The sequence below is a fragment of the Hippocampus guttulatus genome, chromosome 7, assembly GCF_054856545.1.
Source record: "Hippocampus guttulatus isolate MCC_2025c chromosome 7, RoL_Hgut_1.0, whole genome shotgun sequence".
Lineage (NCBI taxonomy): Eukaryota > Metazoa > Chordata > Actinopteri > Syngnathiformes > Syngnathidae > Hippocampus > Hippocampus guttulatus.
In genome coordinates this window covers 18,931,507-18,953,012 of record NC_141267.1, presented here as the reverse complement: position 1 = coordinate 18,953,012, position 21,506 = coordinate 18,931,507, and the positions used below count along the sequence as shown (strand labels likewise).

General features: G+C 45.3%; 1 protein-coding gene and 1 long non-coding RNA gene across 4 annotated transcripts in view; one reads left to right on the top strand and one right to left on the bottom strand.

Moving 5' to 3' along the window:
• The first annotated feature begins 773 nt into the window (after positions 1 to 773).
• Positions 774 to 20,221, top strand: pdgfra (platelet-derived growth factor receptor, alpha polypeptide). Of its 3 annotated transcripts, none has more exons than XM_086116496.1 (29): positions 774 to 915; positions 4,369 to 4,447; positions 4,533 to 4,826; positions 5,279 to 5,539; positions 6,194 to 6,333; positions 6,983 to 7,145; positions 7,355 to 7,547; positions 8,214 to 8,329; positions 8,965 to 9,261; positions 9,340 to 9,603; positions 9,681 to 9,811; positions 9,881 to 10,049; positions 10,142 to 10,331; positions 10,428 to 10,543; positions 10,663 to 10,789; positions 10,867 to 11,063; positions 11,488 to 11,582; positions 11,685 to 11,817; positions 12,256 to 12,360; positions 12,489 to 12,599; positions 12,778 to 12,931; positions 13,808 to 13,971; positions 14,236 to 14,351; positions 14,780 to 14,902; positions 14,992 to 15,103; positions 16,223 to 16,322; positions 16,430 to 16,535; positions 18,260 to 18,495; positions 18,699 to 20,221. In XM_086116496.1, exons 1-29 carry the CDS (start codon positions 874 to 876, stop codon positions 18,844 to 18,846), a joined length of 4,482 nt encoding a protein of 1,493 aa, XP_085972622.1. In that variant the 5' UTR covers positions 774 to 873; the 3' UTR covers positions 18,847 to 20,221. The 3 variants fall into 3 exon arrangements, with proteins under 3 accessions (XP_085972622.1, XP_085972624.1, XP_085972625.1); XM_086116498.1 differs by lacking the exon at positions 774 to 915 and adding an exon at positions 930 to 1,184; XM_086116499.1 differs by lacking the exon at positions 774 to 915 and adding an exon at positions 1,284 to 1,343.
• The window catches only part of LOC147202880 (uncharacterized), a 36,621-nt gene continuing 25,146 nt past the window's right edge, over positions 10,032 to 21,506 (bottom strand). Inside the window, exons 3-7 of the long non-coding RNA XR_015101460.1 lie at positions 12,236 to 12,327; positions 11,466 to 11,572; positions 10,634 to 10,771; positions 10,408 to 10,446; positions 10,032 to 10,308 (exon numbers count right to left, since the gene is read on the bottom strand). This is a non-coding gene — a long non-coding RNA (uncharacterized LOC147202880). The remainder of the gene's footprint in view (positions 10,309 to 10,407; positions 10,447 to 10,633; positions 10,772 to 11,465; positions 11,573 to 12,235; positions 12,328 to 21,506) is intronic.

The window sequence follows — 21,506 nt, the reverse complement described above, 5'->3', positions numbered from 1 at the left end:
TAAAATAAAGTAAGACTAGTCACGCCTTGAAGATGCATAGTCAAGGAGACTATTTTTATACTTGAGTAACACGCAAAAAACATTGAGTCACACGTGCCAAATGGTGTCAAATTTTTCAAAGGAGTTTCCAAAAGCCAGCTTCAAGCTGTTTGTTGCTCCTTCCACTTTAAGTGTGAACATAAAACACATTGCGCATTTAACCAACCCACCTGCCTTAAAAAAGTCTGCTAGCTTAATGCTAACACACAATGCAAAACAACTTGATGCTGCGGGACTTACAAGCAAGGGGTCGTTGAACAAGAAGGGTGCTGCCACACATGGATACAGACAACACAATTACACTCTCGGCATATATTCTTGATCCTCTGCGAAGTTGTTCTTGTCGCTACATGTGTCTGGTGTCTTGACGCAAGGTTTGCTTTCTATCAAAAATAATAATGATTGAGGGGGGGGGGGGTTGAGACCATTTGCATGCCCCTGCTCATGAGTCCGATTCAGAAATACAATAGCACATTTTTAGTGTTATTGCTTAAGATGAGGCTCACTCATGGAATTAAAAACAATTCTTCTGCAAGAGTCTGGAAGGTGCAAAAGGGAGAGGTGGGGGGGGGGGATCCAGAGTTGGGAGGAGTTGGGAGGGGGTCATTTCCTGAGCGCGACTTACTTGGAGCCAGATGATGACTTTTCTGAGGGGAGGGAGGGAGGTAGGAGGCAGGACTGTAAGTTGGACCCACTCACAGGTCGTTCTCGCTCAGTCACTCAGTGGACGTGGACACACAGACACACACACACACACACTCACATTCATACACACGCACTCCGTGGACTATTAAGCGCCTTTTTGGAGTCAACTTTTTTTTTCAGCCCCTGTGGATGTACTTGCTCAGACGGATTGTAACGAGAGGATTACTCAAGGTAAATTGAAGCCAGGGCTGGGGAAAGCAAAAAAAAAAAAAAATGGAAGTGCTCTTTAGTGGGGGTTAATTCGTTAAAAATAGCCCGTTTAATACATGATACACATTCGTTGTGTGGTTGGAAGTTTGTGTATTGGCTATGCCCCCGTTGCGCGCCATATGGTTACCCCCCACCGCTCCCCACACCGCTGGAGGTGAGGCGCACCCGGCTGGAGAGAAGCTCCGCGCAGCTGGAGGTATCACCTCAAAAGTCCTGGAAGTCATCCACCGGTGGGATTCTTGTTTTTTTTCCCCCCGCACTTTGGAATTTCACTTCGGCTTGTTTTGTTTCCTGTGGAATGCGTGGAATTAATTAAAAGAGGGGGAAAAGGTGGGGGGGGGAAGCATCATTAAGAGAAGATTGGACTGTGGAGCAACGGGCTGTTCTACGTGGGTATTTTTGTGCACGTATTGTGGGTCAATCTTGAATTTTTGGGGGGGCGGGGGGTGGGTGGGTGGGGGACTACATTAATGGATACAGATGTACAACTTTAACCAGAAAATCAGCGCTGAAATAACAATCAGCATTTGCGCATTTTTGACGGATTGATTGCGGCAAAGAAAATTGCACTTCAAAGCCAACCTAGCCGTGCAAAAGGAATATACACAATCTAAAAAAAGGATATCTTAGATGTAGAAATGCAAAACAATGAAAGAAGCAACGAAGACGCATTATTGCGCACTGGAACTCGTGCAGCGACCAAAAGAGCTTGAAAAAACAACAACGCACATTTCTGTCCGAGATGAAAACATCAAATGCAACTTATTTAAGCCTTTAACTAGTGTTGCCTTGCAAACTATTACTTGACCCTAAGAAGCCATAAAAACTTCAGAACACCCCCCCCCCACACACACACACAATCAATTGATCGAACACGTAAAAAAATAAACAAGAAAATGAATCAAAACTTGCGAAAGACACGCAGAAAATTCCATATTTTCAATGAGTTGACGTGTAAAAAAACAAAAGCAAAAAAAAGCAGTTACAGTTACATTTTTAGTGGGGGAAAGGGGAGCGAAGAGTAAAAAAAAAAGGCAAGAAAGGGGGGGTTCAAGTGGTGGACTGTGTCTCCCTCCAGTGGTAGTCTCATGAACTACAACAGTCGAACGATTTAACCATTTTAAGTGGACGGCGTCTAATTGGTTCGAAGGAAAAGAGCGTCAAAATCAGCAACCAGAAAACGAAAAGCACAGGTGATAAAAAGTACTCAAACTATGTACTCAAGTAAAATTCCAAATATATGTATTGTATATTCCTTAACAGTATACAGTAAGACTCAAGTCAAAGTACTGATTTAACACACTTTTTACGTTTCTTTTACCAAGGTACAAAAGCAAAAATTAGTTGATTGTATATGGCATGCAATACTGTACCCGTTTTGATAAATTGACAACGAAAACAAAATAACATCATGCGCACTTAAAATATATATATATATTTTTTTTAACATGCACAGTGTTCATACTGAGAAGCCAAAAATGCTACGTTTGCTAATGATAACGAAAATAAAATACAACTTACCCATTTGTTTAATCAAAATAGAAGGGACAAGTTTTTTCCCCGTTAGTGGACGAGACAGCCAATTCGCCACGAATCATTCTTGGAGGCGACAATGCCGCCAAAAATGAAATCAAGCCGTGGATGTGGAATAATTTGCTTCTTCAATCTGTCGCATCACTTTCTTCATCTTTTGTTTTGTTGTACTGTAATCGTGAGGATGAAAAAAGTAGCAAGCCTATTTTGACAAAGGAGTGGAAAGTACTGATACCTTTTTTCAAACATACAGGGCAAAATTTAAATGCTGCCAGTAAAATTAAGACGTTTAAGTACAGATACAAATAAAATTTAGTTAATCCTTTAACTAGTCGCCCAACCAATCAATAGAGTACAAATTATCCGTTTTTGGACCATACATGCCAGCTCAACGAAGGAATCATTTAACACTTAAACATGTACAACATATAAAATGTTGCACCCTTCACAGATGAAGATACAAAAAAAGTCACTTGTAAAAACAGTGAATCACATGTAAACCTCGAAACTGCACGTTTTTGCCATTATTCGCCTTCTGGGGATCATTATTGGGTAATTTTAAAGCAGTAATTCTTAAAATGTGTTGCGTGGACTGCTTGAAGTACACTACCGCTCTCTAGTGGTAACCAAAAGAATAACTGAATTACATTTAAAACATTGCTGCACGCTACAGTGGCTTGAATGTTTTTTTTCAGTGCAAGTGCATTAAAGAAACGTTCAGTTGTATATAAATTTGCACACAAAAAAATGCATTTTACTGTTTAGAACTGAGGGACATTTTTTATTCAGTTAAGTAGTATTTTTTTCTTTCATTTTGCGATCCAGTTTCCAAGTGCAGTGTTAATGTTGAAAGTGTGCACTTTTATTCACATGTTTAAGGGCAGTTTAGTTTTATTTACAAGTACAATATATTTGCATGTTACTTTTTACAACAGTCCCAACACAGTACATTTGAATTCCGTCATTATTTAAGTGCAACTTTTCTCATATTGAAGCACAGGGTTAATGTTCAAACTGCGCTGGTGCGGTGAGAATATTTCTTTCGGTGGTAGTTGGTGTAAGAAGTTCCGTGTAAAAAGTTTGGAAAACAAGAAGCTCTTTCTAATTAGGTACAGTACCCAAGTATTTGTACTTAGTTCCTTCCTCCTCGACAAACAAAAACAGGCGCTTATAATTTACAAGCGCCAGTTTTTGTTGGACTTTGACCAACCGATTATTGATAAGATGAAAGATAGAACACTGGTGAGTAGCATTTTTATTTGGAATCTTTCAAAGGTGGCTTTCATAGCCTTGATTTGTAAGGCTACGAGTAAAAAAATGGATTGGGGTCTTGAAGTGACTTGAATGTAGTGTAACGAAATATTGATGATGAGTATGAGAGAAAAGCAATATATAAATGCACCTGAGCGTGTGCTTACGTAGTCCCTGTACAAACCGAACGTTGTAGTAATATGTCGGTGCAGCACATAGAAGTGCAAAAGCATTTGGATACATTTGTCTGCATGTAGACCTTTTTTCCTTTTCTTTTCAGATTGAGATATACTAGATTATCCATGACTACATTAATATCAAACAAATTAAAACTCACAAACAAGGATTAGGACTAGATACGTTTTTTTTAACTTCTTCCTACTTCCTTTGAACATGTAAATTGTGCTTAATGATGACTATTTGTTTTATTCTTAAGTTGAAAAAAATACTTCCCTTTACCTCCTGCCAAATTTCCATTATCTGTTTATATGTTCAATAAACAAACAAAACAAGAATTTATTGTGAAGGCTTTGCTGCTTGTGGATGTAAAGTGACCATTGCTGTTCCCCATTAAATCTTACTTGGGGGGGGGGGTGACTTCAATTACCTTTTCTTGTCTTGTCTTTCTAGGCTAGGACGTCCATCAACATGGATGGTTGGAGAACATTCCATGTGTTCTTTGGGTCCATCATAACGTTGGCAGTCACGGGTATGTTCCCGTTTGCTTCCACACTTCAAATATGGAGTGCTTGGTGGTGAGTTCAAAACTAAAGCAAACAACGTTCGTGTCACAGTCAAGTGCGGGCTTCCGCCTCCCACCATCATCTCCGACCAGAAGGAATTCGTCCTGAGACCAGACTCCGTGTTCAACGTCAGCTGCAGCGGGACCGGCAGCGTTGTGTGGGCCGAGCCTCTGCCCCGGAATACGTTCGTGTTGCCGGGCTACATGACGGCCACGTTGTTCATTTACAACGCCACCGCGGCCAACACCGGCTACTACGTTTGCTTGGACGAGCTTTTGGCGGCAAACCCGGCAGCAGGTGACCCGGAAGTGGAGCACGAAGCCGAGATTTACGTTTTTGTCCCAGGTCTGGTTCGATGTTTCATTATTATATATATATATTTTTTTGTTTGTTTTGAGTGACGTGTTAAAATACACGAAGACACTCCGGTTATAGAATTATTTGAATAAGTTTTGTTAATATTGTGATAGAAATCATCTCTCTCTCTCTCTCTCTCATTGGGCATGTTTACCCAACTAATGAAAATGTTAAATTGTCCCTCTATATGTCATGTCAATGTCATCTATAACTGTATATAACTATAACTTTATTTTCTTCTTTCTACCCACAATCTTGCTGCTGTAGACTGTAAATTTCCCCAGTGTCGGACAAATAAAGGATATCTTAACTGCTTCAAACAACAAAGTGTATGCAGGAAAAGTGATTAAGATTGCACGACTGTCTGTGCCTTATGTGTTTTGTTATTATGTGTTTTGTTGTGTTATTTTGTTGTCTTATCTTATCTTTTGCACACCCAGATCCCAAGGTCCCGTTCGTCCCAGAGAGCCCCAGCAATCTGGTTGTCACCTCGGATGCCATGGGAGCATCCATCCCCTGTCGTGTGTCCAATCCCAACTCCCACGTCACCCTGAGAAGCGTACCCGGCGGGGAGAAGATGCCCGTCTTCTATGACAACAAGCTGGGCTTCTTCGGGAGCCTTTCTCCGGGCCAGTACCAGTGTGAGACCACCGTTGAGGGCCGGGTGCTCACCAGTGCTATCTACACTGTCAAAGATCATGGTACGGGCAATCTAGAAATAGTTTTATCAGTATTACAATCGATGAATCTATCTACAATAAATTGTATGCTACAGATGCTGAATTATTAGCATTAAAAAAAATGAACATTTACTCATTCAATACAGCACCTGCCTCTGAACTGGAGATCAGAACATTCAGAGGTTGTGCCACCCCATCGTTTTTTAAAATTCATTTTTAAATTGTATTTTATGCAAATGAGGAATTGTCAATTGTCCATCCCGAGAAAAGATCCAACATACAAATGTTGATGTGTAATTTAATTTCACTTGCTCCCGAATGTGTCTGGTTTGGCCAAATATTTGTTTCTTGAAATAAGACATGAGTCAGGATAAATGCTAGTTTTAAACCTCGATCATTTTTCATCATGACATCATCAGCGTACATCAAGGACACTGTGGAGAATGAAATGGGAGCATGCTAAATAATAATGCACGTAACTCACCCGATGTCCACATAGTTACGATGAGAGCATTGCCGGCTGAAATCACCACACGAGAGACATTATATTAGATCATTATCACAATGTGGGAAATGGCCAAACAGGCCTCATTCAGTGTGTGTGTGTGTGTGTGTATGTGTATGATCAAGTGGTCAGATGATGCTCTAACACCACTTGCCTTGTGGCTCTTTTAGTCGAGGCAGAGGCCGAGGACTTCAACGTGGACGTCAAAGTCAGCGCGGAGGAATTGCGGGCGGGGCAGGCCCTCAACATCACCTGCGTGGCCCCCGCCGGCTCCTCTTTTCACCAGCAGTGGCTCCACCCGAAAACACAGGCGAGATGCATTGCATTCTTTTCCGTCTTCTCGAGCTTGAAAACCTTCGAGGCTTTGCGCCGCGTCCGCGTTGTGCTTCATTTCTCTTCAAACCGCCGGTCACGCCTCCGTGTTGTTGTCCTCCCCAGGAGCTCAGAGTCTCAAATTAGCCAAGCGCTGGTTTTGGCCTTCCTTTTAGCGGCCTCAAAGAAACGCCTTAAGAAAAACAGAGGCCGGCCGGACGGACGGACGGTCCTCGTGTGTTTACGATCTAGATGTCAGCTCGAACTGTTCACGCATAACATGTCACGCGGAAGTCCAACTATGGGACAAATGGCCCGGGAGAAGGAAGAAGTTCAAAGCGTTGTAAATCCTTTGACCCCCCCCAACCGGCCTTTAGACTTGTAGGGCAGATGTCTTGCACATGACAGCGAGGGCTTGGTGTTATTCTTGTGCAGATCTGATTTAATCTCAACAGCACATTGTAGGATCATGAGTTTAGGGCTTCCCCTGAGCCGTTTTCCAGAAAATTGGACTCTTTTGACTTCAGGTTTTGGACTCCATCGTGATTCATCTCTTGCCCTCCATCCTGTGTTTTAACCATTAACTGCTACTGTATGTGTCAGTCCTCTGAATAATTCTTACAGTTCCCTGTTCTTCTTCCTTGCAGGCTGTCAAAGCAGTTCAGATGAAACAAAATTTTCCCGACAGGGTCGTCTACACCCTGGTGATCCAACGAGCCGGCACTCAGGATGGCGGCACCTACGAGTGCTCCGTCACCCACCAAGTCAGCGGAAAAGTCCGCGTGAGCGCCGTGGCTGTCACAGTCTTCGGTAAGACCCTTTGCCCCAGCGTGGAAGTGGTTTTCTTGTGGGAAACCGTGGAGGTTTACCTCTGCTTTCGAGATCATACTCGTCGTTCCTGCGATGGCTTTGGCAGATGTGTGCCAGACCCTCTCCTCGGCCACACTTCCTGCCCAGCAAACCTCTGAATTCTCCCTTTTTGAAGCGCTTTTTCCCCCCCCGCCCCCTGGTCTCTGCAGAGGAGGGTTCCTTCGTGACCCTGGACCACAGCGGGATCCTCGCGACTGAGTTTGTCAGCCTTCTGGAGGAAACCGAGTTCACCATCCTCATCCATGCGTCCCCCTCGCCCAAAGTGAGCTGGAAGCGAGATGGCAAGGACATACCAGACGGTTACTACATTCTCACCAAAACAAGCCACCTTCATGGCAACAGGTAAAGAAACGACTCAGTTCCAACCTGGAGCAGGTTAGCTTGGCCGAAAGTAAAGCTTGCTCGTATGTCTCCGGGCAAATTGCTCGCCAAAAAAGAAAAAGTCTTCTCGTAAACGTGTCATAATATACATTATCATCGAACAAGCACCGAGGAGTTCTGTGCCAGAAGATCTTCGCTTGCTATGCTATGATTCCGCAGGCTTTGGGCTTCTTTGATTCCAGCCAAGCACTTAACCACCCGCGGAGCTACATCATTGTTGATTTTACGTTTCTTTTTTTTTTTTTTTTTTTTCATGCAGATCAAATAAACCACCTGAGCGCAAAGAGCTCTGGCTGGTGCGTGTTGTTATGTTTGGATGAAGCCAAGGTTTTTTGTTTTTTTAAGGCACATCTGTTTTTAGGCTTTGTGCTGAGCTAAAATGATTACCACCTGGATCCACTGTAAATATAAAGAGCTCGATATTGAAATCGAATTACACAAATACAGAAAGACGAGCATTCGCATTCATGCTGTTGTACATCCAGATGATATTCTCCATTTCTTTGAAATATTGATATTGTGCAGGTTAAACAAAAATTCACAGGCACTGAGGCGCAAACTGTATTTATGTTGCCTGGGGATTGTGATGACATCACTGACAAAGTCACTTTTTGGTTCTTGTGTCAGGTACCAGAGCATTCTGACATTTCGGCAGCCTCTGGAAAGAGACAGCGGCACGTACACCATCACGGCCGTGAGCGGCTCTCGCACGGCCCAGTTCTCCTTCGCCCTCAAAGTCAGATGTAAGAACTTTAAGCAAAACCATCAACTAAGATTTACAACAATGACTTCAAAATATGACACTGGAGTTGGATTTCGATCGATATAGCAAGGGAGCTGTATGACGATCTAGTGGTTAGAACATCTGCCTCGTAGTTCTCAGGTACGGGGCTCGAAGCCAGGTCTTACGGCGACCTCCCACATTCCCAACAGATGCACATTAGGTTCATTGAAGACTGTAAATGATCCATCGGTATGATTGGACTTTTTTGGGGGGATGGCCAGCAGTCGCTTACTTGCGACCATAATCGGGACAGTTGGGAGAGAAAATGGGACGGACGCATGGAAGCACAGGGGAAAGTAGTGCTACACAGGAAGGGTGTGATGAGTAGCTAAGAAGGCAGGACAGGACAGGACAGGATAGGACATCACAGGGGTAATGAGCCAGGCAGTGCTACCCGAGTGTGGTGATAATGGCTGCGCATTGCTAAAAACCCCTTTAACCCATTCATGCACCAATAATGATAACCTGTAACCTGATCACATGATAAGCCGCCGTAACCGCTGTCCCTTTAAAGGGTTAAAGAATTCGAGAGCAAATATGAGGGAGGACAGTCCAGGATGATTTTTGATTCCCTGTTTTTTTCCCCCCCTTCAGCTTCCACTGCTTTGACCTTCCCGCCATCCTCGGGCCCGGTGCTCCTGCCACAGACAGAGGAAATGGTGGTGGCCCTCCACGCTCCCTTCACGCTGACCTGCCGGGGCGAAGCGAGACTGGCTTGGGACATGCCGCTCGACGTGCCTGAGCAGACGCAGGAGGACAACAGCGGCCTATTTGTCACGACCCTCACGGTGGACCAAGCCACGGCCATGCACACTGGCTTCTACACTTGCTTCTACAGCCACAACAACACAGACGAGGCGGAGGAGAGCAGCATCTACATCTATGTGCCAGGTCCGCTGAGCACGGCATCTCGTTAGCATTTTTGGTCATCCCGTTCCTTACCTGTGCTGAGTGACTTTTTTTGCTCAGATCCTGATGTTCCTTTTGTGCCACCGGGGCCCTTCGGGAATCACGTCCTGTCTGGTCACGAGGAGATGGAGATTCAGTGTCGGGTGTCCGATCCCGGCGCAAATGTGACCTTGCTTAACATGGACACCCAGCGGCCTGTGCCGAGTGTCTATGACAGCAAGCGAGGCGCCCTGGGGGTGTTCACCGCCGGAACCTACATCTGTAAGGCCGTCATAAACGGAGAAGTCCACTACAGCGAAGAGTACATCGTCCATGGCTGGACGGGTGCGTATTTACAAGGCCCTGGGAGCAAATCGGCCCTTCAGCTTCGGCCCTTGACCTTCTGAATTGTCGCATGTCAGGCGGTGGCGCTCTGCACGTCGAACTGGCCGCCAAACGAACCGCTCTGTTGGTCGGAGACCCCATAACAGTCACCTGTTTGGCTCGCGGGTCGGAAATCCTGGAGGACCACTGGAAATACCCCGGCAAAATGGTGAGAGGGTTGTTGGTCACGTCATCAACTGTGACGTTAGATCTGAAACGCGTACTTTGTACCCGGCAGGCAAACCGCGGGAATAAGACGGTGCACGAGAATAAGCGGGATCAGGAGATTCTTTATACCCTGACCATCCAACAAGCCTCAGCCAAAGACAGCGGCCTCTACGCCTGCTCCATCACTGATATCATGAGTAATGAGAGCCAGACCAAGCAACTAGCCATCACAGTTTATGGTATAAAAACACTCGATGTTGTAATATGCACAAGGCATTGTTAAACACTCGTAAAAATGTCTCGTAAACCGCTGGCCTCTCCTCTTGAACAGAACGTGAGTTTCTGTTCTTGCGGCCGGAGTTTGGCAGCCAGGAATCGGCAGAGCTGGACGAGGTTCGTGAGTTCAGGGCCGAGATCGACTCGTTCCCCGGCTCTCGCGTCACCTGGCTCAAGGATGGACTCCCGCTGAGCGACGTCACTGCCGAGATCTCCACCAGTCTGCGTCAGGTCAGCGAGACCAGGTGAGACTCTCATTCCGACTCAACTAATGAGCATGGCGGCAGTTCCGAGTCACATTCCGGATGAACCTCAACTTACGGTGTTGTTTTTCGGCGTAGGTACTCGGGCGTCCTCACCCTGATCCGTGCAAAAGAGGAAGACAATGGAAACTACACCATGAGGGTGGAGAATGGAAACCAAACTCACAGTGTCAGCTTTAACCTCAAAGTCAAAGGTCAGCAAAAGGAATGCCCAAACCCCTTTCAGTGTGATTTTAATGTTATCACCTTCCTGCACTAGCAGGCTTTTAGCGACGTTATCTCACATAGTTGTGTGACTGTGTGACTCTTCCAGTCCCTGCGGTCATTGTGGACCTGATGGACATCCACCACGGGTCAGCTTCGGGCCAATCCGTGGTGTGCATCGCCGGGGGGCAGCCCACTCCGGAAGTGGAATGGTTCATCTGTAAAAACATTAAACAGTAAGCCCCGGCCGGTCGCTTTGGAATTCAACCTGGGTGACTTTGAGGATGATTTCAGTATGTTGTCTCTCGTTTAGCTGTGCCAACGACTCATCGTACTGGGTGGTGCTCCCTGCCAACTCCACGGACGTCCAGGTGGAGTCGCATGTGGACGAGTACAACAACCTGGAGAGCCAGGTCCTATTCGGCCATCTGGAGAACACGTTAGCGGTGCGCTGCTTGGCCCGCAACGAAATGGCCGCTGACAGTCGGGAAGTGAAGCTCGTGTCCAGCGGTAAGAGGAAACACTGTTCCCGCGCCCTCTAACTTCAGATGTTGTCAAGTCCCTTCCCGTTTTGGTGCGACCGGTCTGGTCAAGTCAATGTCAAAGCAGCTCTCAAGATGCCAGCTCTGTTTTGACAGCTAATGCAGTCGTTCAACTATTTGGTCCTTCCAGAGCTTTACAACCTATCATCACCCGTAATCTGCAAACCTTTCCCACCCACCTCTTTGCTCCCAGAATCCCCTCTGGCCTCAGTAATGCAAACAGCATTTAACTCATTCAGTACCAGTCATTTCTAGACCAAGTCTGAAAAGACGTTTAAAAACGTCTTTGGGAGTGAATGAGTTAATTAAGTGCCTCTCGCGTAGCATCTCATCAAATAAATCACACGTGCCATCCGGAAACGCATCTTACCACCGACTGTCCTCCCGAACAGGCCCTCATCGGGAGCTGACCGTAGCTGCCGCTGTGCTGGTGCTGCTGGTCATTGTCATCATCTCACTCATTGTCTTGGTTGTTATCTGGAAACAGGTACTACATTCATTCATTCATTCATTCTCATGGATTCACCCCAGCTCTCGCCATCAAATTCCATCCCTGGCGATAGTCTAACAAGCGGTGATGTGTTTTCAGAAACCGCGCTACGAGATCCGCTGGAGGGTGATCGAGTCCGTAAGCCCCGACGGCCACGAGTACATCTACGTGGATCCTATGCAGCTGCCGTATGATTCCAGATGGGAGTTCCCGCGCGACAGGCTGGTGCTGGGTGAGCCATGAGGCCGGGATAAGCGAATTGACATTATTTGAACAAAATAGTTGGACACCTTGCCAGTAGCCCTTACTTGGACGTGACGATGTAAAAGAAATATGCAGTCAGTCCACCCTCTGGGAAGACTTACAAGCGGTACAAGATATCCAAGTGTGTCTGTGAAAAACTTTCGTCCATTCTTTCAGATGACTCAAGATAAAATGATTTTGCAATCATTTGCGCTAGAACAGAAAAAGGACCTTTCGACAATTGGAACAGTTGGAATGATACAATTGCCTAAAAGCGGGAGGCGTGTCTAGGACTTTTGTCCCAACAGTGCAACTGGAAGCTTTGCGGACAGTGATCCAGGACCACAGATAATAAAACGGAGACATCCAGGGTGTGTTTGCATACATGTTCTAGCTTGATAGCTCACCATGTAAATTTGCCCCCCAGGTCGCATCCTTGGTTCTGGAGCCTTCGGGAAGGTTGTGGAGGGCACCGCCTATGGACTCAGTCGCTCCCAACCTGTCATGAAGGTGGCAGTGAAGATGCTAAAACGTGCGTCAACCTGGTTTCTATTTCATTAAAAAAATAAAATAAAAAACCTGATTTGCTCCAATTGAAGAAATCGAAAAATATGAGTCAGCGATGTCATTTTTGGTAACAGCCAAGTTTCCCTCTTGTAGCCACGGCCAGATCCAGTGAGAAACAAGCTCTGATGTCAGAACTGAAGATCATGACTCACCTCGGACCTCACCTCAACATTGTCAACCTCCTGGGAGCCTGCACCAAGTCAGGTAGGGACCTAACGATGAGCATTTCAATCCAACGCCTTCAAAACCGTGATTTGAGTGGAATCATAAAAGGCTTTCATGAGAAATTTGAAGCTGGCCATCTTGACCGTGCCTGTTTTTTAACGACCCTCTGATAAGATTAGTCCACAGGCTGACTTCTTATCTGTCATTTCCTTCCCAGGCCCCATCTACATTATCACTGAATACTGCCTCTACGGTGATCTGGTCAATTATCTGCACAAGAATAGAGAGAACTTCCTGAGCCTTAACCCGGAGAAACAGAAGAAAGACTTGGACATCTTTGGAATTAACCCAGCGGATGAGAGCAGCAGAAGGTAGCGCATGTTTGGGTTACTTGAGTTTAATGCATTTATCCGAAGTGAGTCAGATGCTCGCAAAAACCACGTCACATCGATTGGTTCCATTTTCTTACACACGTGCGCACACATTCCCCCAAAGCGGAGATCAGTAACTCGATTTTCATTCTCTCCCGCGGGTTGAGGAGATTGTCTGGCGTCTTCGGCAAATCAAATCGCAGACCTGAAGTGGTTTCGGCTTTCACGCTAACTTCATTGCGACGGAGGTACGGCATAGCTGTCAATTGTAACACGGTCAATCAGCAAGCATCTCTCCTGTCGGAGGGTCATCCGTGTTGACGGATGACTCACAGCGACCGCTCCTCGCAGTGACCGCAGCACATTCTAAATGCGGCGCCCGCGTTAGCCTCGACCGTATCCTTTGCTACTCGCAGCCGCAGGCACATGCCGACATCAAGGAATGGTTCACGATTAAGGTACACGATGGAAGACAACATGGTTGAACTGAATTTTAAAGTGACGCAAAAACTACAACCTTCAACTCGGAACCTTAATGTTAGCACCAATGCTAGCTTGAATATAGTCTCGATACATTTTCTGATCGTTAAAGTGTGCGGAAAAGCGGCGCACGCAATTCTGAATGCTTAGCACGGATGCTAGCTCTAACGCAACACGAGGCGTTAAGTGTGGATGCTATTCTACTAATTATACTCTTTGACTGGTCCAATCTGGGGAGTAGCCTGCCTTTGCATTCAAAGTCAGCTAAGCTAGCGTCTGGGTACACAGATTTGCGTTAAATCTCCGGCGTCGGAAATTGCCAACCCATTTTCTGGAATGCAGCAAATAGATTCCAGTCTTGGCTTTGACACTTTGCTCGCCGGCCTTTGCCCGCAGCTATGTGATCCTGTCCTTTGAGAGCAAAGCCGACTACATGGACATGAAGCAGGTCGACACCACTCAGCAATACGTGCCCATGCTGGAGATGCCCAACACCTCCAAATATTCTGACATCCAGCGCTCGGACTACGACCACCCACCCTCCCAGAAAGGCTCGAACGGTGAGTGCAACTTTTTGTGTGGCTCCTTCTGTTGTCGGTCTACGTTTGCTCGGTTTGTTAGTCCAGGGGTACACCCTTGTCGGAATTTAGGATGGGTACAGCCCTGTAATTATGCGGAGGAGAGAGGATAATTGCAGCACTTGCGTATTATTGCCCGGTTTCTCCCTGCCATTAACCAAAGCCAGGTCGGCACAGCCAACGCTATATTTATGACAAGCACGTTTTTTTTTTGTTTGTTTTGTTTTGTGTTGCTGTCTTTACTAGAAATGGAAGGGGACAACCTGCTGTCAGACAACATGGACGAAGGTCTCAGCACCACAGACCTGCTCAGCTTCACCTACCAGGTGGCCAAGGGCATGGAGTTCCTGGCTTCTAAGAATGTAAGTTTGGACTCTGGTTCACCACAAAAAAAAAAAAAAAACTGGCTTTATTTCACAGAGTATTCTCTTCCCCCATTACCGTTATGGTTGTTGTGTCACGACATCCAAAGCCATTCGAGTGATCGTCGCCTGATAAGCAGTCACAAGCAAACGCGCTCGCAAGCGAGGCCAGTTCGTCTGAATATAGCAGCAACACAGACAAGTCTAGAATTACCAGGCCAGCCTCCCAGCTTCATAGTTATTATCCCTAAATAAAATAAGTGGTCACACATCCATCCATCCATCCCACTGGCATGTTTATACAAGTTTCATGCTGTGTGAAGCAATATGTATTATCATTAAACACGGGCAGGGTTTTAATGCAGAAATAGAAGTCCTGGGAAGCGAAGGAACGAAAGGCCGGCTAATTTGGTTGTTCCTTTTGACAGTGTGTGCACCGTGACCTCGCCGCCCGGAACGTTCTCCTCTCTCAGGGCAAGATTGTGAAGATTTGCGACTTTGGGCTGGCCAGAGACATCATGCACGACAACAACTACGTGTCCAAAGGCAGTGTAAGTCTGCAAGATTTTATTTTGATTTATTTTGCTAGCTTTCTCTTAAGACCGTCCCTCGTAAGGCATGTTGTTTTTTTCCTGTGCAGACCTTCCTGCCTGTCAAGTGGATGGCACCGGAGAGCATTTTTGACAACATGTACACCACCCTGAGCGATGTGTGGTCTTATGGAATCCTCCTTTGGGAGATATTCTCCTTAGGTGGGCCACCTGTCGATGCTAAAGCTAAATATAAGATAAGATATCCCTTTATTTGTCCCGCAATGGGGAAATTACAGATTAATGTAATATGCGCGCAAATGTGTCATTCTTCCACCAACCATCGTCAAAATAAATACCTTGACCCGAGCTACGTTATTGACCTCGGATTAGATTACATTTACAATCCGTAGGGGAAGACTGGAGCAGAATTTTGTGGAATCGTAACCTGTCCCAAAGTATAACAAACGGCGACAAATGTCGGTACAGCGGCAAAGGGAAGCGTGTTTCAATTTCAGCTTTGATAGGCATCTATTTCGGCCATTTTGGGTTCAACGGCAACCAGATTATGATCAGTTCTGGCCTTGATGTGATCAATTCTTAAACCAACAAAGCAAGAACCGCCTAAAACCAGAAGACTGCCAGCGCGCCGACTGGAATCAGATCATCTGATCTTGTGTCGTTTTGCTTCACATAAAGGTGGATGGTTTTTTAAATTTTTATGCTTTGATATGGATCAATATTCCATTTACCGCTAAGTATGTAGTGGAAACTGGGTAGAGCATTCAAGACAAGTTTGTCCCGACATCACCCTTGTTGATATTTTTTGGGTTTAATAGCCATGAAAATCGCTTCAATCCATGCCTTGATATGATTAAAAAATATATATCTATATATAAAGGCGAAAAAAATCACTAAATATGGAACAGAATGCCCGCTAGAGCACAAACAACAATCAGATCATCTGATCTTGTTCTGTTTTTTTGCTTAAGGCAAAGATGGAAGTTTTTGCTTTGATATGGATCAACAATGTGGCGCACACAAAAAATGGTATCTGGGTCGAGTCTCGAAGAAAAGCATGTCCTGATTTCACCTTTGACCATAGATCGTCTCGCCGGAAACGTCTCATTAGCCTTTCAACACGAGCAGATCAAACATGCACAAAAGTATGCAGTTGACGTTGAAAAATGGGAGCATTCAAAAATCAATCCGATTCTTGGTTTGACGTGACCAAATTCCAAATCGATATCACGCTCGAGCCACCAGAAAGCAAATGAACCCTCAAGCACCGGCGACCATCAGATCGTCTGATTTTCGTGTGCATTTCCTCTTCACGTGAAGGTGGAACGCCCTATCCCGGTATGGTGGTGGACTCGAGCTTCTACAACAAGATCAAGAGTGGATACAGGATGTCCAAGCCGGAACACGCGCCTCTCGATGTGTACGTATGTCGGGGTGGAATATAACGCCTCACTTTCCCTTTTGAACTTTGAGTACCAAGGCGGCAATTACAAGCTCACCCGTCACTTAACCTGTTTGTCTTTGCAGCTACGAGCTAATGATGAAGTGCTGGAACAGCGAACCGGAGAAGAGGCCTTCCTTTTTGGGTCTGAGTGACACCGTCTCATCTCTGCTCCCATCCAGCTACAAAAGAGTGAGTGCCCCCCTCGCAACCTTTCACATGGCCGGCTGACGCTTGTTGTTCCATCTGCTATCTGACCGAGCTCTTTTTGTTTTTGACCCTCCGCTTCGACCTGTGCATTCTCCTCATGCCATCACCCCCCCCCCCCCCTCCCCCCAGAGGCTTTAATCATGCGTGCCTTTGTTTTCAAATGTTTGTTGCTAAGGAGTGAGTCCAAAGGTACATGGAAACAACAACCGCCTCGGAAAGATTGAGTTTATGGTTCATGTAAAGGCGTGACATAATCCCTGCAAAATACAGGCTTGACTGCACATCAGATTTTTCGGTTGGCAATGTTCGATGTGGTATAAAGGCATACGTAGTTCCCCGCAGGGATTATATTAGGTAAGCGACGGAGAAAGTGAAATTACTTAGCCCGAAAACATACACAGGGCAGCTCAGCTTCCGGCTAGCGGAATGTCACGATGGCTGATAACGCGCTAGCAATAATAATGAGCGATGCTAACTTAATTTTTCGCAGAATTGAAAGTGGCTCTTCAGATCAAGCAGGAGAAGATGTCGTTTTTTTTTTTAATAGCATAATCATTAATTCTTCAAAAATTCTTTCTGCCTACATTCTTGCTGCTGGAGGCTGTAAATTTCCCCAGTGTGGGACAAATAAAGGATATCTTATCTTATCTTATCAATCAGACTATTCAAACTATTACTGCTGCAATTGTATGCGTTGTTAATTTCCAAAACTGAAAACCAACTACTGATGTCGCACTTTTCTAAAAAGACAAACGTTTGATATTGTACTATCCGAAAATGAAGACAAAGTATTGATGCCGCACTTTCCTAAAAAGATTATTGCCTCTTGTTGACGTATAGATGTTGCTTTTTTTCCGAAAATGGAGATAGACAATCGATGTTAGACTTTCATAATAATACAAACTTCTGATGTTGTACTTTCCTAAAATGAAAACAAACTACTGATGCTGCTCTTTCCTAAAAGGAAAAAAAAATTTTTTTTTGATGTTGCACTTTCCTAAAAAGAACATTTATCGATGAACCATTTTCCCCAAAAGTACAAATTGCTGATGTTCCACTTTCTTAAAAAGAAGTCAGAACTGTTGATTTTCCCGAAAAAGACAAACATATAGTCCCAATCCTTATGTAAATGCCACCTACATTTTCTTCAAAAGAAGTACTTTGCCAGTGTAATAATGCTTTCGGCTGCCTCTACTACATGTAATTACAGTGGAATAGCACCAGTTGGTGGGCCTCACCCCCGCCACCCCAACACCACGTCCTCACCGCAACCACTCATGCCCTTAATTATCCCGTTAAAGTCCACACCACACAAGTGACATCAAAACGGTCTCCTTCTCAAGACTTTTAACAGTTGAGAAGGGGGGAGGGGGCCTGTGGGAGGAGGGGGCGGGGCATTTTATTTTCCTCACCACAATGCAAGGACCCAAGCCCGATTTACAGTTTGCACGGCACCATCTAGTTCTATGTTCACACCGTCACATATGCAATACATGAAGTGTTGAAATACATTTGAAACTGTCATAAAATTGCAGACAATTTAGTTTGCGGTAACCAACGCGACAGCTATAGGGAGTTCAGACTCAGAGTATTCCATATTTTTGTTCAAAATGTAGAGATGGGTGAGTACCGATACCAGGTATCAATATTAGGTCGATACCGGCCTGTTTTTAATGTATTGGGTGTCATTTCCCGTCCTGCCGCAGCATTACGAGAGGGTCAATCGCGACTTCCTGAAGAGCGACCACCCTGCTGTGACGCGGGTCTGCGTGGAGAGCGACGACGCCTACATCGGTATCGCCTACAAGAACCAGGGCAAACTGAAGGACCGGGAGAGCGGCTTCGACGAGCAGCGGCTCAGCTCCGACAGCGGCTACATCATCCCACTGCCCGACCTGGACCCCATGTCCGATGATGAATGCGGAAAGCGGAACAGACACAGGTATTGCAATGTTCAATTCAAAGAGAATAAGTTGATTGGGTTAGGTTAGTGTCTGGTTAGGTTGGGGGCAGGATGGGGGGGGGGGGGGGGTTGCCACAAAAAGTGTGTGTGATTGTTGCAAAAAACATTTTCAGAGAGCGCATGAGTACAAAGCCTGCTTTCGATCAACCACGCGTCTAAATGTTTGCTCCCACCCCTTGCAGCTCGCAGACGTCTGAGGAGAGCGCCATCGAGACGGGCTCCAGCAGCTCCACGTTCGCCAAGCGCGAGGGCGAAACCCTGGAGGACATCACGCTCCTGGACGAGATGTGTCTGGACTGTAGCGATCTGGGGGAGGACAGCTTCCTGTGACATCATCATCGAGGGAGGGACGGAGGAACGGTGGGGGGTGGGGCGACAAAGGACCCACCGTTCAACCAAACACTTTAGCTATCTCGACCCCCACCCCTCCCAGGTGGAGGACAAACCACTCAGACTGTACCTCTCTTGGGACACTGCCCCCTGTTGGGCTGGAGGAGCGAGTGAAGGGAAAAAAAACCTTTTCAGTAGACAAGCTTTATTCATCGGGCATTCCTTTAAATTGCAAGAAGGGAAGGATGAGCAGCTTTAAACCAACGCCCTTCAGAACACGTTTAACCACTACGTCATCCAGTGCAGTCCAAGTTTGGCATGTGGATCCCCCACCCCCGCGACCCCCATCTACATACTGTACAAAGCACCTGATGCTGGCACAATCAGTAGCAATACTAAAAGCACAAAAATCTGTGCACAGGCATTATGATAACGTGACCAGGAGGGCGGAATACACATTTATTTTTTTACGTCGTCGTTATGTACACATGTATTATTTGTGAATATCGTGTGAATGGATTGGACCTTGTGTAACAGAAAAAATGAGCTTTTGAAGGAGTGTGATTGTCGTGTAAATAGCACCAGAGTTGTTTTTATAAAGAGAGAATGAGTGGGAAATCATATTTTTAACACAAGCACATATTAGGCTTCCCGGACAGCATGTAACAATTGAAATACAGTGAACCCACATATCTTGGAATTTTTGGGGCCATCCGGTGGCATCTTGGTGCCAAAGAACTGTTGACGTGAGTTGAGGAACTTCATTTAGAGGAAAGTAGTCATTTGCTGCCATCTTGTGGCACCTATAGCCAATTACAGTCAAAGTGTAAACTTTTTTTTTGAGCGTCATTTGTGGATCGTCGCTCATTCGCTATCACCTACGAATAGCACGTGTGTGTTCACTGCAGACAGAATTCGACAATATTTGTTGAGAGCATGTAGTTCTGTTAATCATTCCGCCGACTACCAAACAAGCACTAAATAAACCAAACGTGGTCATTGTCGTTGCGTGTTGTCCCCCAGCCCAAGCTGTACCACTGCCTGTCCTCTGTCAACTGTGACGTCACTCACAATCAAATGTTGCACTTTGAATTGGTTTTTTTTTTTGGTAGGATTTTTGTTTTGTTTTGTTTTGTTTCACCCAGGCTGACGGTACGCTGTCTGTGTCATACTCATAACAGCTAATCACCCAAATATTGATGCTTTACTACTCGTGTCGTTGTACATTCAGATGATTTACAATATATATTGCAATAAATGATTTATAATGTGGAAGAAAATGGCTTTTGAACTGTGAAGACAACTGTATTTTCGGGCATTTAATCAATCTGGGCCATAGCGTGCATCTCTAATAAAATATGGTTTTTGATACATATTTCAAAACATGAAGTGCGATGCGTTGCAAAAAAAAAGTACATTTTAAAATGAAAATGAAGTAATTCAATGTGGTTCGGTGAAATCAAATCTGATTTTCCCATTCAGACTGGTTTACGTGATGCCCCTCAAATATATATACAGAGAGGGAGAGAGCGAGAGATTATTAAATTATATTATAAAATACTACCAGTTAACATCTAGCACTTGTAAGTACTTTTAGCACACCAATGTCAATAGCGCACAGTTTTGCCTCAATAGTAATTTGTAGTCCTTGTAGCATGCCAAAGTTGTGAAGCAATGCCCTACAGTGACAGTAAAATGGAGAACACAAATGTTAATAGTAAGACAAATTCATTCTAATAGTAAGCAGATAGCAGCATTTAAGGAATAAAGAGTACATTTAACTGTATTCAAATGTGAGGAGTAAAAGGGGGGGGGGGGGAGCGATTCGAAACATATGTACCGGTAGTTCAAAAAAAGTACAGAGAAGAAAAACATTTTAAAATCATACTTCAGGAACAGAGAATCTGTCCGTCACAATGCCTTTCTCGGAAACGTCATTGGAAACCAAGGGCTCAACATTGCACTTAAAAAAAACAAAAACAAATGGAGATGACGTGGTAGAATGCCAAGAGCTTCAACCGTTTTTTTGCCACATTTCTTGGCAACAATTCAATGGACAATATGTTCTTCTTTCGAGGGCGCGTGCCTCGGGCCACATGGGAGCAGTATAATAAAGACACCCGGGTACGCAAGGAGACGAAATAGTTCTCGTTTGCTCCAGCAAGCGCCTCAACCCGCTCGTTTAGTGAGTTGGAGCTGTTGTTTAGCATCAGACCGTTAGAGGGGGGTAGAACCCAGAAAATACAACTCCTCCTTGAGGATATGGAGCAAGGGGAGGACCGCGAACAGTTCATGAACCCAACCTGAGCAACAGAAGCTTTGACCGAAAATGGTGAAGGAGCTGGCGTTCGCTGAGACTTTTATTGGTCCCGCTGCTCTTCACCTCTCGCTTATTTTAAAAAGTCATCTTTTTGGCAGCAGTTTCACATCCATCCAACCGATGGCTTTCATCTACCTTTCGGTTTCGCTTGTAGTGAGGCCATTTTAGCATTCAGGTTCATTCCAGTACAACCACTTCTTTTGCTTAGCTGTCATCCAAAATTTCAGTTTAGTGTTTACAGGTTTCTTCAATCCTTTCGTGTTTTTTTTGGGGGGGTGGGGGAGTTAGAATGTTTGTTCAAAACGTCAGGGCTGGAGGCAGATGGGCCGCTGCAAGAAGG

Excerpts from the sequence above, each read along its gene's own strand:
- pdgfra (XM_086116496.1), top strand. The coding sequence starts at position 874 with ATGTACTTGCTCAGACGGATTGTAACGAGAGGATTACTCAAG. Across the intron at positions 6,334-6,982 it reads GGCTCCACCCGAAAACACAG|GCTGTCAAAGCAGTTCAGAT; the intron begins GCGAGATGCATT and ends TCTTCCTTGCAG. Across the intron at positions 9,262-9,339 it reads CATCTACATCTATGTGCCAG|ATCCTGATGTTCCTTTTGTG; the intron begins GTCCGCTGAGCA and ends TTTTTTGCTCAG.